The following is a 16,014-nucleotide window of genomic DNA, read 5'->3' on the forward strand; positions in this document are numbered from 1 at the left end:
GATTTATACTTCTGTGTAAACTCTTAATTTTATGTAGTATACTAAGCTACTGGAAACTGTTAAAACTGTTAAATTGTTTAATTCTCTTAAAATAAAACTTGGTTGGCACCAAAGGGTAACTTTCTCTGTAGCCTTCGCAAATAGACATTGTTTTTTTTTCCCACCCTCCACATGCCTTATGGCCAGAAGTTGTTCTTGTTCTTCATTATAGCTTTCATATTGCTAATTTCTTTCCTTGTTGCAAATCATACTGTTCCTTTGAAACGAAAACACTTTGGAAATATTAGTCATGTTCTTTGTGTATTGTTGATAACAAACAGATCTCTTGGTCACTGTTGCCATTTATTTAAGGCTTTATTTCATCCTTTTTCAAAGTCTACTTCAGCTAAGTCCTAGTATCATTTTCAGTGACTTCAACATCCAAATGGAAGGATCATCAAAGTGTCCTGTTCACTTGTCGTCTTGACATCCTTATCTCCATTTCTTTTTCATTTCCTTCCTCCACTTTAGTTACCAATTCATGGTCAAATCTATCTTTTGCACACCAGTGCTTGTACCACCAAGATCTTAATGGCAAATGTTCCACCAACTGGACTTCATTCCTCTTCTAATTCATTTGCTCGTAACTCATTAACTCACGCCTAAGATTCTTCATCTTCACTGACATTTGTCCTAGACCATAGCATTTGTTGTTTCTTCACAATTCATCAGTACTCTGATGTCTTCATTTTCCACCATTTTGAGTGCACATATCATGGTTCATCTGTGGCACTCCCTTGCAAATATCCTAAGGTACATTTCCCAACTGTTAATAGGAAAATGTGTTTCTAGGCCTCTACTCATTACTACCAAATATTGATATTTCCTTGGGTTTCATTCTAATCTCTCTGCTCTTCATACACATACACACTCTCAAAGCTCTAAACACCATTTCTATACTAAAGAGCTAGTAATTTTCCATTTTAGAGTCTGACCCAGATATTACCTCTGAAGGTCCTTGCCTCCTTTGACAGCAGCATATGGATACTTGAGAGAAAACATGTCCCAGAAAATGGCACCACTAGCCATTCAGATAACTAAGGCAGAAGCTAATGATAATTTTTGTATTCTTCCTCTGTATTCTCACAATACCCAATCCAACATTCATTTAAAAATATTTTGTTTCCAAATATATGTAGAATTTTCCCACTGATTTTTATTTCTAATGTATAGTCTAGCCAAATTTGGTTCTTTCTCAACATCTCTGTTATCCTGCCTCATTAGTCTACCTAATTTTATTAGCCACATAGAAACCAAAGTGATATCTTAAAGTGTTTGTCAGTTCATATCTCTTCCTACTCTTTCAATGTACTTGGACTAAAACCTACTTTCTATGCCATTACCAATAATAGCTCTGTATAGTTTCATATCTTATCTTTCAGTTACATCACATCAGTCTTTCTTCCTGCTTCACTCCAATGAGATTCATAGCTCTTAATTACTTCTGTATGCCAAGATCGTCCTTATATCGGGGTTCTTGAAAATTCTGGTTTCATTTCCTAAGAGACTCTCCCCATTGTATGCAAAGCTAGTTCTTGTTGTTTTCGGAGCTAAGCTTAAATATTATCACTTGAAGAAGTGGTTCAAGTCAGATGTCCCCCCACCCACCCGACTCTTCTGTCATCCAGCTCTTGGTTTGATATTGCATATGGACATATTTTGCAATGATTTATTTTCTTCTTTTAATTGGGTTTTCCACACTTGACTTTCTCTGTAGAATTCAAGCCCTATGAGTGCAGGGACTCTGGCGTTCTTGTTCACTACAGTAGCTCGGTAACTAGTATACTATCTGACACTTACCTGTTGAGTGAATTAATCAGTTCTTCAATTGGTATCTGCTGTGTCTGGTGGTGTCCATAGACTATTCACTTCCCTTAATTTCCAAATCTCAGAGTCTCCTTGTCCTACCTTAACAAGGTCAGGGAATCTGGTCTGGAGATTACTCAACCTTAAGTCCACTTGAGAGGATGTCAGGATATGTAGGAATGGACTTATGCTTCTTCAGTAATTCCATCGTGTTTAGGAAGATCACTCTGCCTCTCTGGAGAGACGTTAGCCTCTTGTGGTTCCTTTGGGATCTCAAACAATAGGAACATTACTACTAAACTTGTTTTAGGTCTCTTGGGCATATTTATTCAAAATTAGACATAGATGACTAGTCACTACTTATGTTGTGTTTTTCTGAAAAGGCAGTCTGAATATAGAGTTTCTATCGTTAAGATTAGAAAGACTATGGATTTCTATTAAATCTATGTATAATTTTAAGTGGGATGGTATAAACCACAAATTCCTAGCTTTATGACTAAAAACTATTTGGGGGCTTTATTATGATGTGTATTCCAAAGTTTCATCTCCAGAAATTCTGATTCAGTGTGTCCACAGTGACACATAGGACTATACATTTTACCAGGTATCCTAGATTATTCTGAAATAGAACATTTGTGGACCACATTTTGGGACAGAATTGCATGCTATGTTATATTTCAAGATATTTGGTTTTTTAAAATGCAAACTATTATCAGTCTCTCTCTTGAATTAATGACATAGTATAATTTTAATACTTTATAGCTTATAGGAATTTTAGAGTTTTTTTTCATTTGTCACATATGTAGAGACTGAATCTAAAAAAGATTAATTAATTTGTCAAGATATTAAATGGGGTCAGCATCTAAGTTTCTTATCACTGCCTGGGCTTTTATCCTAAAGCATGGTGGCCTACAGTAATATTTTCAGCTTCAAAGTTTTATACTGTTGAAAAATAAAATAAATATAAATGTATTAATATTATTATATGTACACTTATATTTACACATATTGCAATATTAATTTGGATTATACAGAACTTTGGCCATCATCACTACACACCAGGTATATTTTGGACTGAGATAGATCCTACCTACAAGAATTTACTAATGTCAAAAAAGGCCCTTTTAAAAATGAGTCTGGCACCCAGTTCAAGGACAATGTTAAAGTGAGACTCCAATATATATCTTAATCTAAGTTATTACTGAATGTAAGTCATGTGATGGCTTCTAATAAAAATTTCCCATTGAAAAAAATCAATGTTAATAACTGGAACTCAAGAACTATAATGGGCTCTATGTTTTTCTGGCTTAGATTGTGTTCCTATAATATGCTAAGAAGAAGAATTGATGACCTGTGAGCTATGGTCACTTTCTGATCTCATTTGGTTCTTTGGTCTCTAGTTTTAAAAGGGTGATCAGAGAGGTTGTCTTTTAATGGAGAAGTTAAGCAAAAGAAGCATCAACCTGGAGGCTTTTTGGCACAGCCTAACTCTCTCAATGGAGAAGCACTTCAATTGCCAAGTTAGGGTCTTGCAAGAAAACTGTTCCAGAGGAGATTTTTTTCTTTGAAGAAGCTGCTGTAAAATCTTACACAAGAAACTGGCTGGAGCTACAGCCTAGAGATGATAATGGAATGACAAGTCTGGGGGCATTACTTATCTGGATTCAGAAATAGATTTCACTGAAGAACCTGTTTCATGCATACATACAACCAAGGATGCCTGATCGGGTCTGCTGGCTGGGGTGGAAGAGAACATCTAGAAAATCCATGTGAGAAGTGGAACTACTGGGAGTGGGCAGAAGAATTTTAGAAGTTGCAGAGATAATGCAGAGATGTTCTGTAATGGAAACTTCCACTAGTGTTGATAGTAGGTGTTCTATAGCCAGGATCCTTAATTCAAGACTGCCCTCCCTAGTTGGTACCGTAGGTGTGAAGCCTCCCTCAGACAAGTGGTACCATTGTGGGCATCATCCGACAGAGCGACACCTTTTAAATATACCTTGGAGTCTTCATACTCCAGGACACAATCCCATAGTGCTGTTTGCTCCAAAATCCTTGCACACCCAACTAATTTTCTTATTACATGTAATAAGAAATCATACATAATACATTCCTAACATCTATTTTTTTTTCCTTTGGTGACCTTCAACATGAAGAAAGTTAGGAAGATGATTGAGTCAGGTGTTTTATATAGTCATTACCAATCTGAAGTCTTAAATTATTCTCCACTTAAGGAATATCAAATCTATTTTCAGACAGAAAAGCACAATGGACCCAATTATCCATGTTTTAGGACTTATTCCAATCTTTAAAAAGTAAGAGGCACAAGTAAAAGTACTTAACACTGACATTGTTCATCTACTTTTTATTGTCAAATGCATGAAAATAGTGTTACAAAAAGAGATTTAGAGAAGTCCATGGCATGTCTTATGGTCAGTATTACTTCTTGGACTGTTTACTATGGTTCATCTAGCATGTTCTTTTTTAGTTATTTTGTTTTTCTTTCATAGAAATAAAAGAAGTATTGATTTTATGTTATGTGAGCACAGTTGTTGATTTATATAAAAGTTTCTTAGAAAGTTATGATTTTTATATTTATAGAATGGCAGGAATAGTATATAGATAACACATCATAGTAACTTGGCATTTATAATATATTAGTTTTCCATAAACATCAACTCAGAAAGGAAGGTTACATTTTATTTTGATTACAATAACAATTTGAAAGCCATCTGTTCTTTAAACTTTTACTAAAATATATAGTGGAACTGGTGTTTTATATGCCAATCCTTTCTGAAGAGTGTTTTTAGATTTTTCAAATACTGCCACAGGCACCATTTAAATTGAGTACTGTGTGTAGGCTAGCAGAAGTTCAGGAAATATTAAATAAGAATAAATTTGCCAAAGCAATCCATTGAAGGGTGATTCGAATCTGAATTTTGACATTGCTGATACCAGATAAAAATGGTTATGCAGTGATTCAAGAGGACAAAGATCTACAAATTAGTGGCTAAAAGAATGTGTACACGTACACACATACACACACACACACACACACACACACACACACACATCACTAGGGTTGGTCTTTGGCAACAATTTCCTACCCTGCTCCCTAAGCAAATAACCAAGTATCACCTTTGCTTTTTTCTATTATTACTCATCTTATTCTTCAATGTAAAGTTATTAGCAATGCTAATGTGTGTTGGCAGAGGGTGGAGATTTGTCCTGGACACCCCAAATTCTCTGGAAAGGGTTTATACTTTAAGAGATTAACTGTAATCATTCAACTGGTGTTTTAATGATTTTCAATTTGAAGATGTTTATTTGGAATGAATACACGAGTTACTATATGCAGGAGATCTCCTTTTCCTCTCAGTATTCTTTTTGGAATGCTTGATGGACTATAGTTAGACTTAGAGCTACAGCTGCTTACTAATCTGTTGTTCACAACATAGGCTCTGAAGTCTCTGTGTTTTGGCTCAAGTGACAACAATGATAGCTGCTGATAATATGACTTGGGAATTATGTGTCTTTTCTCTAAGCCTCTGTTTTCTCAGCTATGAAATGGTGATTTTTGAAATTGCTTAGTTCATAGTGAACTACATGAGACAAGAAATACAAGGTTTTTAGCACAGTAAGATAGCCTGGAATACAAAAAATTTTCAAGGAATATTATTAGTACTAACACTATCATCATCTGTCATCATTGAACTGTTACACTTGAGCTTGGAGATGTCATTGCAGGTTTCTTGGACTGTTTGCTCTTTTAAAATGAGGAGAATGATCGCCCACCCGTGCTCTGTCTCTATCTCTCTCAAAAATGAATAAACATTAAAAAAATTAAAATGAGGAGGATGAATTAGATGGTCCTTCAATTTCCCTTTATTTCTGATATTGTGAGTATGAAGTAATACAAAATAAATAATTAAATACCCTTCTTTCTTGATGTGGGAGAAAGGGAGAAGAAAAAGTTCTGGGTGCCTAGATTTCCTTCCAAGTCTGCTAGAATTATAACTATGTAGCATTTTGAATAGAGGGTTTATTCTGGAAATCTTTAAATTTACTTGCCTTAACTGTATACTTTGTCAACTTTGGAAAAATTGGAATTTGGGGTAATCTTTGAGTGAAGTTTCCTTTGGATACCTATTTAAATTGTAATCTTGTAATTTACTAATTTGGGATTTGGAGGTGTTTACCATTCTTATGCATTATCATATTGAAGTAAATATTTATACATATACAAAAATATATGATTTCAACAATTTTATATTGCATAGAAAATATATAGTATATAGTATTGAACCTATTATTTTGCAACTTGCTAATTTTGTTCAATTTTTTATTTTTGACATTTATTCATGTTGATACATGTGGCTTAGTTTATTCATTTTAGTTACTATAGATCATTCAGTTTTAAGAATAAAATCTATTTGGTAGACACTTAAGCATTTTAATTTTTCATTATTAACCAGTGTGAAAACAAGCATTCAAGTACATCTTATTTTGTGTGAGATATCATATTTTATCTGAGTATATGAGAGTGCCTGGTTTGTATACAGATATCTGAAATTGGAATTGCAAATGTTTTGTGGCTTCTACAATGTTACTCTCAATTTTAAGTATAAAAGATTAGTTTTGTGGACATGATTAATCTCTTTATGTAGTTAAAGTTACTGATATAACTAGAATACCATTAAATTCAAAATTCGATAATATTTTAGGAGATATTTAAGTCAAATTTACATAAATGTGTTGAAAAGTCATTTTTGTATGTGTGCATAAAGATGACATGGTGTATCTATTTACCTCAAGTAACAAGTTATAACTAGTGTCCATGTACAATTTTTTGCCTGACTGATTTCCAGTAGATATTTTGGTAATACTTTTTAAGTATTCACAGGTTTAATGGCTTATTTTGCAAAGTGCCATTGGAAAATATCATTTAGATACATGTTTGGAATATGAGGCTGAGGATGAACGAGTTCTCATATTAATCATCATTATGAGAATCCCAAAGAGACACGTGATTTTCAAATATATTTCCATCTGAGCATGATAGTTTTTAAATACACATCGCATATTAGATATGGGATTTGAATGGTAATACATTTTTAAGGTTGTAATTTATTATACTTTTCACACCCATCCCACTGAATATGCAGTTTAAAATGCAATGGCCAGAAGACAAGGAAGTGTTACCAGAAGGATGTGGACGTGGACTCCGAAACTGCTAATGATGACCGTGATCTTTTGGAGTCAGCAGGGGAATGGTCAAGGTCAAGGTAGGCGAGAGCATGTTTTAATATTTTGAGAGCTGGATATGAGTTTCACTTTACTTTGAAGTTATGTGAAGCTTTAGTTTGATGTTTTAAGTATTTGTTGCAGTCTTTCTCCAAGGTTTTTGTTAAAGTGTGTTATAATACTTCCAAATTAGTTAAGTTGAGCTAGAATTAAGTGTGAGTTGTTGTTACCACATTTGAAGCGACTGCTAAAAAATTGGCTTTATTCTGTTGTAGTAGATTTTAGAGATACAGAAATGTTTGTGTGTGTGTGCACATATGCGTGTGTGTGTATGTGTAACTTTACAAGAATGTATTAATTGAAGGTTTTATACTTTTTAAGAGAAGTTTTGGATCTCTGTGCCTTTCCGTAAGTGGTTTTTGTTTTAATATTTAAATTTCAAGAACATATTCTCTAAAGGGTGTGATGTTCTTCAGAAATTAAGCGAAAAATTTGATGTTTCTCATTGCTTTGCCAAATGTATTTGGAAGAAATTAATGGTGGAGCAGAGTCCTGAGGTTGTGGTGCCCTGAAGTGTCATTCACAGAGTACGAAAGAGCCATAGAATTTCTAACAAGGTTTTTCAGTGTACTGATTTGACAGTAGCTGTATGGAGTGGTTTATGCCAAAACTAGTGTCTATGATATGTGTTTTGTGATAAATGTTGTATTATTTTTGGAGGTGTGTTGCTGCTCAGACACAAATTGTAATTTAATGTTTTATGTGAAAAAAGTCCTGATTCCCATGACATTCTTTTCCCTTGGAGGAGAATCCATTTTGACATTGTTTCTACTTTTGTTAAGACTTGAAATCTATGAGCAGGAAAGGTATACAGGCAGGTATATTACCCTAGATGGAATTGAAAGTGTATAGTGGTGTTGTATAATTGGAGTAGAGTTGTTGAGCTTTTGTTAGTCCTTCGGTTTCCAAAATAATAAATATTGTGTACATGAAAGTAAATTTATAAATCTTTCAAAAAGATTATTCAAAAAGGACATTGTTTGCTTACCATATGTAATTGCATTTAATTAATTTTTGAAGTGAAATAGAATGATGGTATTCAAAAATAGAAATGCATGTATGCGTCTTTGTGTGATAATAGGTATATACATACATACAGACAGACAATAAGTTTTAATAATGAAATAGGTTTTGATTTTAGAGTGTTTCTTTTATGCCATTAAGAATATAATTTAGTTCTCATTTTGTTTTTATTTTTTGATAAAAATAATAGAAGGAAATCGTATTTAATACACATAGTATTTTTTTTTTCACCAAAGATCTAAAACAAGAATGTGTAGGCAGCAGCTACATCACATTTCTGTTGGCTAAAAGAGTTGTTTATTCCTCTGGCAATGTGTCAGATCACTAAAATGCAGCAGGACAACTGTTTTTCTGCAATAGTGATCCAACAGTACATTTAGTATTACACAAGACTGCCAAAACCCTTTCAAAGGCGATCATTTCCAGGGATTATGGCTTTTCTTAATGGGTAATAGCTTATTGGATATTTAAAATGTTAGAGGAAAAGTAAGTATCATCTCTTTTATTTGTCCAAGCCTTTTATTCTTTCTTCAATATTGATTGCTTATTCTTTTCCTTGATAGTGACCATCATGTGTAAAAAACACTCCCTGAAATCAATCCCATGGTTAGCTATACTGAAGCTTGTGATGATAAATGCAAGTTAAGTAATTTAGTTTCTTTTTAAAAGAATAAATTAAAATAGACAGTGATTCATGGGGCAAAACAACTTAATAGAAAGCATAGTGGAATGCTTTAATTTTATGATTAAGGGATTTTTTGCTTCCTTTAGGTAGCTAGATTAAATGAAGGAAGTTTCATAGGCATGATAAGAAATCTTATGATTTCAAATACAACCCAAGCAGCATAGTATCATTTAGATCAATAAAGCTCATTAAATACTAATTTTTTTCATCTTTGGACATGCAATTACACAGAATTTAAAGATAAAAGTTTTAAAATGAAAACTTTATATTGCTGGATATATTTTTAAATAAAAATTTCATGGTACTTTACTATTGGTAAAAAATAATACAGTAAAATATATAAATGAAGTTTTCTCTACATTGAGTTTATAGCTTTGTCTTAAACTTTGATCTTTGGGACTTCCAGAGGTGTGATAACATCAATGAAGTATGATTATTATAGCAAATATGTGTGCAAAAAGTAATAAAATTATTTATATTAAAGTTTCTTTAAGAGATGAGAGCAAAACTACATTGCATTTACATACAAGCTCTCCATATTTATCATTAGATTATATGCTAATGATTTGTAAGCCATTGGGAAACTTGGATGTTCTTTCCCCATAAAAGCCATGTTAGAAATAGTAATTAAGTTGTGGGGACAGAAGACAAAAATGTATATATTCTAGAATGTACATAAAGCATCATAATCAGTATTAATTCAACTGTGTGCAATCACCACTTACAACAAACATGCCATAGGAAATGCATCCTAAATTCTAAGTAAGAATGTTGGCTGGTGATCTCTCTAGGGGCATCCTGTTCAAGTAAGAAGGAAGGAGTGGGGTATGGGCTCCAGTCAGGTAGTTGTCCCTTTTCAAGTTTTCATATCTCTCAAGAAAAGCATCTGCTTGACTCATCTGTTTTCCTGACTTCTGACTTACAGAATAATCGGTGCATATCCTTGGAGTAGCATTCTCTGACTTGCACTCTGCCCTCTTCTATGCTACTCAGGGATTCTTGCATTAGAAACTCCTTAGTAAATGAAAATAAAGCCAATCCTTAAGATAAAGTGGAATTTATGTGATTTTTAAAAAAGAAAATGAAGCAAGTAACATAATTGTTCAGGTTTATTTTGTCTTTAAAAGAACTATCACAGATGTTAGTACTAGAAATTGAGTGTCAGGTGTGTGGGAGCTTTATGAACTATCTTTATAAATTTTCTGTAAATCTAAAACTATTCTAAAATAAGATGTTTATTAAAAAATTAAAAAAAAAAAACACTACCACAGATAGTCGTGAACATACACATTTCCAAACACACTACATTTACTTTTAGGGACAATCTAGATAAAACTGAACTGACATCTAATATGTATAGGTATAAAACATAACAGTTTTGGCCATGGGAAAGCTGACTGCCCAGAGGGACTGTACAGAAACATCAGGGAGCCCAACTTATTTACAGAATTCTAGGAGTATAGGCAGCAGTTACTGTGTTTAGAGCTAAGAAATTAATTCTGAGCTCAACAATTTAGTTTCTTTCTACAACAATATGTTCAAGTAATGATATGAGATGTATATTAAGGTAAAGGTGTAATTTATATAAAAATTTAATAAAAGTCAGCCACTGAGATGCATGGGAATATAAAGGCAGGATGAAGCAGTTTGGAATTCTTGTTGAAAGTAAAGATATGATTAACAAGGTGAATTCTTGTTAAAAGTAAAGATATGATTTTGACTTTAAAAACAAAACATTCAGAAATATTGTTTGACAGACCTTAAAAATATATTCCTATCTTAATGGCTTTAATAAAGGAGTGCTATTTTTTCTGGTACATAATAAGAATAATAAGAAGAAGAATGGAGTGTGTATGCCACTCTGTTTCCAAAAACAAGTTTGTCATAGTTTTTGAATTAGTGCCATTTTCCTGATTTTTGTAAGCAATATAGGGTTTAAATATAGTAATATTTTATTATCATGAATATACAGAGCATTTTAATCAATTTAGTTTCCATGATTATTTATATGCTGAAATTCCATCTCTGATACTATATGTAAGAAAGTTTGAAATTTTGAAGAAGCCAGTGGAGATCATGTAGCAAACTTAAATTTTGAGGGCAAATTGATTTCTGTTTCTTTCATGACCAGATTTTGGGTTAGACATTAAGCATTCAAAAAAATCTGATAACATTCAGCAATTATGATTTTTAGTTTCATGATCTCCCTTGTAAAATGCTATTTGAGATACAGGGCAAAATTTTAAAAAAATAAATCATTTGGTTGTCCTATTTTGCAAGTTGTTAAGGATGGATGGGTAGATGGATAGGTGGATGGAAGGATAGATAAAGAGTTTTCTCTCCCATCTCTTTTTCTTTTTCCCTCTCTCCATTGAAATCTTTTCCCAGTGTGTGCCAAAGGCATTATTTTTCCCCTCATTTTTTTGTTTCATTCATAAAAAGAAATTTAAGTGATTGTATACTTCTGTCAGTAAATGAAAATAGTATCCATTTTTGAGTGAAGATTTATAGCTACTGCTTTTCAATTAGAGTATATCAGATCATATGATCTATGAGTTTTAATATCTTAGAATCATTACGAGTGAGAAATAATCACCTTGAAGGACCTTAATGCCACCAGAGTTTATGTTTTTCCAGGTTGCTTAGATAAATTGTTCTCATCTTATAATTGAATACTGTTTTAAGAGAAGTGAGCTCAAACATTTGGCAGTCAGTATTGAATGATGATTAGTTGTGTATGCCAGGAGACCTGACCTTAAAATATCATCAAGCTAAGTAGTGGTGAAATTGAACTCTGTTATCCAATAGAAGGCTTAATGTTTTTGGCATTCCTTATCAAATGTAAAGAGTTTTCCTTTGTGCTAGTTAAGAATATATATGTGTGTATGTGTATAAGTTGGTCTGTAGCAGAATTATTTATGTCCAGTTTTAGTTTTTGATTTAAACTTCTTAATATATAAATGCAAATCCAATACTTAAAACTCCCATAAATACCCACCCCAACAACATTTAAATTCTAACAGCTTCTTGAAATTAACAACAACAAAAAGCTAGCCATTCTTAGACATTACATGCTATACACCTTTCCCTAGATTAAAAATTCATATCATATGGTAAACAAAGTAGTTATTTAAGAACACAAATGGATTTACTTGAAAGAGAATAACGTTTATTGAGATTTTGCCCTCAAAATTAAGATTTCTGAGAAAACTATGCATTTTAAATTCTTTCCAGACATCTGAAGGTTATATTCCTAAAAGATGTCAATGCATGTTCTTTTATGCAATCTGCTTGGGAGCCTGTGAAGTAAGGAAGGTGATGCCATAAATATCTAATTATAAAGACTTGTTGTGGAATGCTCTCTTAAAAATATACTTTTTTTGTACATAAAGGGATTTCTCTTCACAACTTAGATTTGATTGTTTAAAATGAAATCATTGTATGGTATTTTGTTACAGTGTTTTAAGGTGATTTCCTAATCATCAAAGCCATTTCCATAGGAAAAAAAAGGGTTTAGTTGTAGAATATTTCATTTTTTATGGGAGAAGAACATGGTAATTGATACCACTTTCTCCTATATAGTATTATCTAATCTTTAGGTGGCATTCATTCACAATATTCTACAAAATACCCTAATCATGCAACATAATAGTGTGGGTTTTATTTACCATTTATTTTATGTAATTTGTTTTGTAAGGAAAATCTCATTTTAATGAGGGTTCTTCTAATCTCTAAAAACTGAATTTATTTAGAAAAAAATATTTTAAACACTGTTCCAAGTGATCTTAGCATTTTTTATTGAGCTTTAATGCTCTGTTTTTACGTGTTTGGGGACTGTGAGGGCACTTGGTTTAGAATTAAAATTTAATTTGGAGATTTTGTTGTGTTTGGAATTTGTTATGGAATTTAACTTCAAGAAAATGTAGGTTTATTGGACATTATCTTCTATGGGATATACTAGCCTCATTTCTCTTCCCAGCCACGTGTGCGTGCATTTGTGTGCATGTGTGTGTGGGTGGGTGTGTTAAATTTAGAATAAAGAGGCCATAATAGCTGAAGTTATAGAAAGAGGAATAGAAATGGTATACATAGGGGAAAAAGAGAAGAAGTGATAGAAGCAGGTATTAGAAATATATAAAGTAAGATATTCTGAAATGTGCTAATAAAATTAAAATATAATGTGAATTAAAAAATTAATTTTAGTGAAATTTTAGTGGTACTTTACCTACCAAAAAATAGAAATAAAGTGGTAAGTAACTGATTAATCTGGCTCCTTCCTCAGGAAGGCACTTAGCCTACTCCACCTAACTTTATAGTCTCATGGTATGAAGTGTTAAATTGTGCTTTTAATGCAAGTTAAGTTTGTGTGTGTGTGTGTGTGTGTGTGTGTGTGTGTGTGTGTGCAAACTCCAGTACAAACACATTAAAGAGCCTAGACAGTGGAGTCAAGAAATGCAAAATAGTCACATGTATGAGACTGTATGTCCTGGTCTTTGGCAGAAATTACTGCTTACTCTTAATTCTGTTTGTTTCTTTCTACCTCTTCAACCTATAATACCATATATACCTCAGCACTTGAAAATCACTTGTCTGTCACTTATTATGTTTCCTTTAAAAGCTCATGAATTACACATGATTTTCAGAGTTGCCAACTTAGATTTCAAGAGACTTCAAAAAAATTAATCTGGCACCTTTCCATTATGAAGGCTGTACACAATGTTCACAAGCTAGTGCTGGTCTTTAACGGACATGTGCCTCATACATCAACAACTTTCTTCCCTTACTTTTTCTCAAAAGTTAGGAAGCACTGAGATTTCTATTTGGTCATGTCACATATTGATCTATTTATTAACCATAGTTTTATCAAAGCGTAAACTATTTTTGGTTTTTATAGTTAATTGTGTGTGACATAATAATTGATATGCAATGTGTACTATGCTTTTGTTCTCATGATGATTTTTTAAACTTATTTTTCCTGCAGTAACTTCTAATTCTCATTTTCTAGATCTTCCTTTCTCTTTTTTCTTTAGCTGCCTATCTTCCTTTGTCCCTTAACTCAGATATCCCCTGCTCTGTCTCTGCCCAGATTCCACACTATTTTTTTGATGTTGTTCTCTATAGTTTTCATAGGTCCCCATAACAACCCTATCAATATTTCTCAATATGCACTATAATTGTTCATTTGTGTCTTTTCCTTATTTATAAGCTCCTTGATGGCTCAGACTATATAGGTATCTACTCAACAGAAGCTTATAAAGGATTTACCTTGAACCAGGAACTATTCTGGATGCTAGTGATAAAGTAGTTAAGAAAATTGACAAGCAGTCCTGCCATCTGGAGCTTGCATTCCCTCCATGGAGGGAGAGGGATGACAGATAATGAGCAACATAAATATGTTAAGTATGGTCGGGTTGATGGTGAAAAAGAATGCAGTGATGGGGAGCAGGGAATCCTGAGAAGTCAGTTTTTAATTGGATAGTCTGGAATGACCTCATGAAGAAGATGGCGATTGAAAGCCCAAGGTAGTTAGGGCCTGAGCCACACAGAGCAGTAAGTGTGTAAATCATGAACAAGGTCATGCCTGGCGTTTTTTAGAACAGCAAAGAAATGAATGTGTCTAGAGCAAAGCACATGTGGTGGGGTGGTAGGAGATCTGAGAGGTAACAGAACAGAGAGGAAGGGATATAGACTATGTAGAGTCTCACTTGCCATTTTAATGACTTTGGCTTTTGTTTGGAGTGAAGTGGGAAGCTATTGAAGGATTTTTAAATTTCTTTTTGGTAATTCATTTTGACTTTTCAGATTATACAGTGGTCGCTACTTAAGACTCAATAATTTTGCTTTATTATTCTTGCAGTCAAGTACAAACTAGTGTATTAAAGTAATGTTAAATTCTAATTTAAATTGATTAAAACAGGCTTTTATCTCTTTCTCTTTTCCATTACTGAATATCTTGTTTTTAATTAATTTGAAAGCTTTCTAGAATAGTGAGCCAATGAAAATTTAGCATAATGTATAACTTATTCTTCATTAGATTTAGGTACTTAATTGAAGATGCTAATTAGAAAAGACATTTGTTCTGTTGGAAGATGTTGATAAAACTGCTCCTGAATTACTATCACATAAATTGATACCATATTAAGTTGTATTTCTGGAATCTAAATGTAGACAGTGATAATAAGTTTTGGCTCTAAGTAGATGTCTTTCATCTCTATGGTCAAGGATGCTTAAAAGTGAAAAAAACTTACTGGATTCAAATCTGGGAACCAGGAATAACCGGAAGTGCTTTTGTTTATTTGTTTCTTGGTGGAATTGTCTTCCTGGTAATGATGTGTCTACTTATACCAAACAAACATTTACTGTATTCTATCTTACCTTCTGGTTTTCTTGCCAAAATAGTGTTTGCTTGTTTTTTTTTGAGGAGATTAAGCTTCACAATATAATGGGGAAATTCTGAGGCCACAGAATAATATAAAATTTAAAGATGAGTAGAAAGCCAGAAGATAAATAAGAGAGAAGAGTACAGAGGGGTAGAAGAGAAATAGTGTAAAAAAAATTAGTCAAAAAGATTAATATATGCATAGTGGTCAACAAGGCGATCAGAATAGAGTACCTACTACATGCACTGGGTAGGTTCAGGCACTGCTATATCCCCATGCTATAGCAGGCACTGCTATATCCCCATGCCAGGCACTGGGGATATAGCAATGAAGGCAGAGACTCAAGTGGTTTTATAACCACAACATTATTGTAGTAGAAAGGGACAGGGAAAAAGGCACCCAAATATGCAACCTAATGAATGTTATGGAGGGCTATGAAGTACACTGCTATGAAGACGATGAAATGTGATGGTGTAGTTGAGTACAACTGGCATGTGGAGAGGCAGTGATTCAGCTATGGGAAGGTCAGAGAATTTTCTCTTTGAGGAGGTGATGCTTCATTTGAGATTGGAATGAAAAGACAAACTCATGTACTTCGCTGACCCCAGGTATTCCAATCAGAAGGAATAGCAAATATAAAAGTTCTAGAACAGAAATCAGCCTAATAGTTTTGTGTAGCGCTGGCCAGTTTGGCTGGAATAAAGGAAGGGTATGGGAGAGACATGAGATTAAGAGCTGTAAGGGATGAGGATTTTGTAGTCAATGTTGAGATAGAAA

At 33.2% G+C, this 16,014-nt stretch overlaps 1 protein-coding gene across 1 annotated transcript in view; it reads left to right on the forward strand.

Annotated features, from left to right (window-relative positions):
• The window catches only part of ROBO2 (roundabout guidance receptor 2), a 1,707,596-nt gene that overhangs the window by 17,418 nt on the left and 1,674,164 nt on the right, over positions 1 to 16,014 (forward strand). Inside the window, exon 2 of the mRNA XM_045501643.1 lies at positions 7,011 to 7,130. Coding sequence (XP_045357599.1) covers positions 7,022 to 7,130 — 109 coding nt within the window. The 5' untranslated portion in view covers positions 7,011 to 7,021. The remainder of the gene's footprint in view (positions 1 to 7,010; positions 7,131 to 16,014) is intronic.

Source organism: Leopardus geoffroyi, chromosome C2, assembly GCF_018350155.1.
Source record: "Leopardus geoffroyi isolate Oge1 chromosome C2, O.geoffroyi_Oge1_pat1.0, whole genome shotgun sequence".
Classification (NCBI taxonomy): Eukaryota; Metazoa; Chordata; class Mammalia; order Carnivora; family Felidae; genus Leopardus; species Leopardus geoffroyi.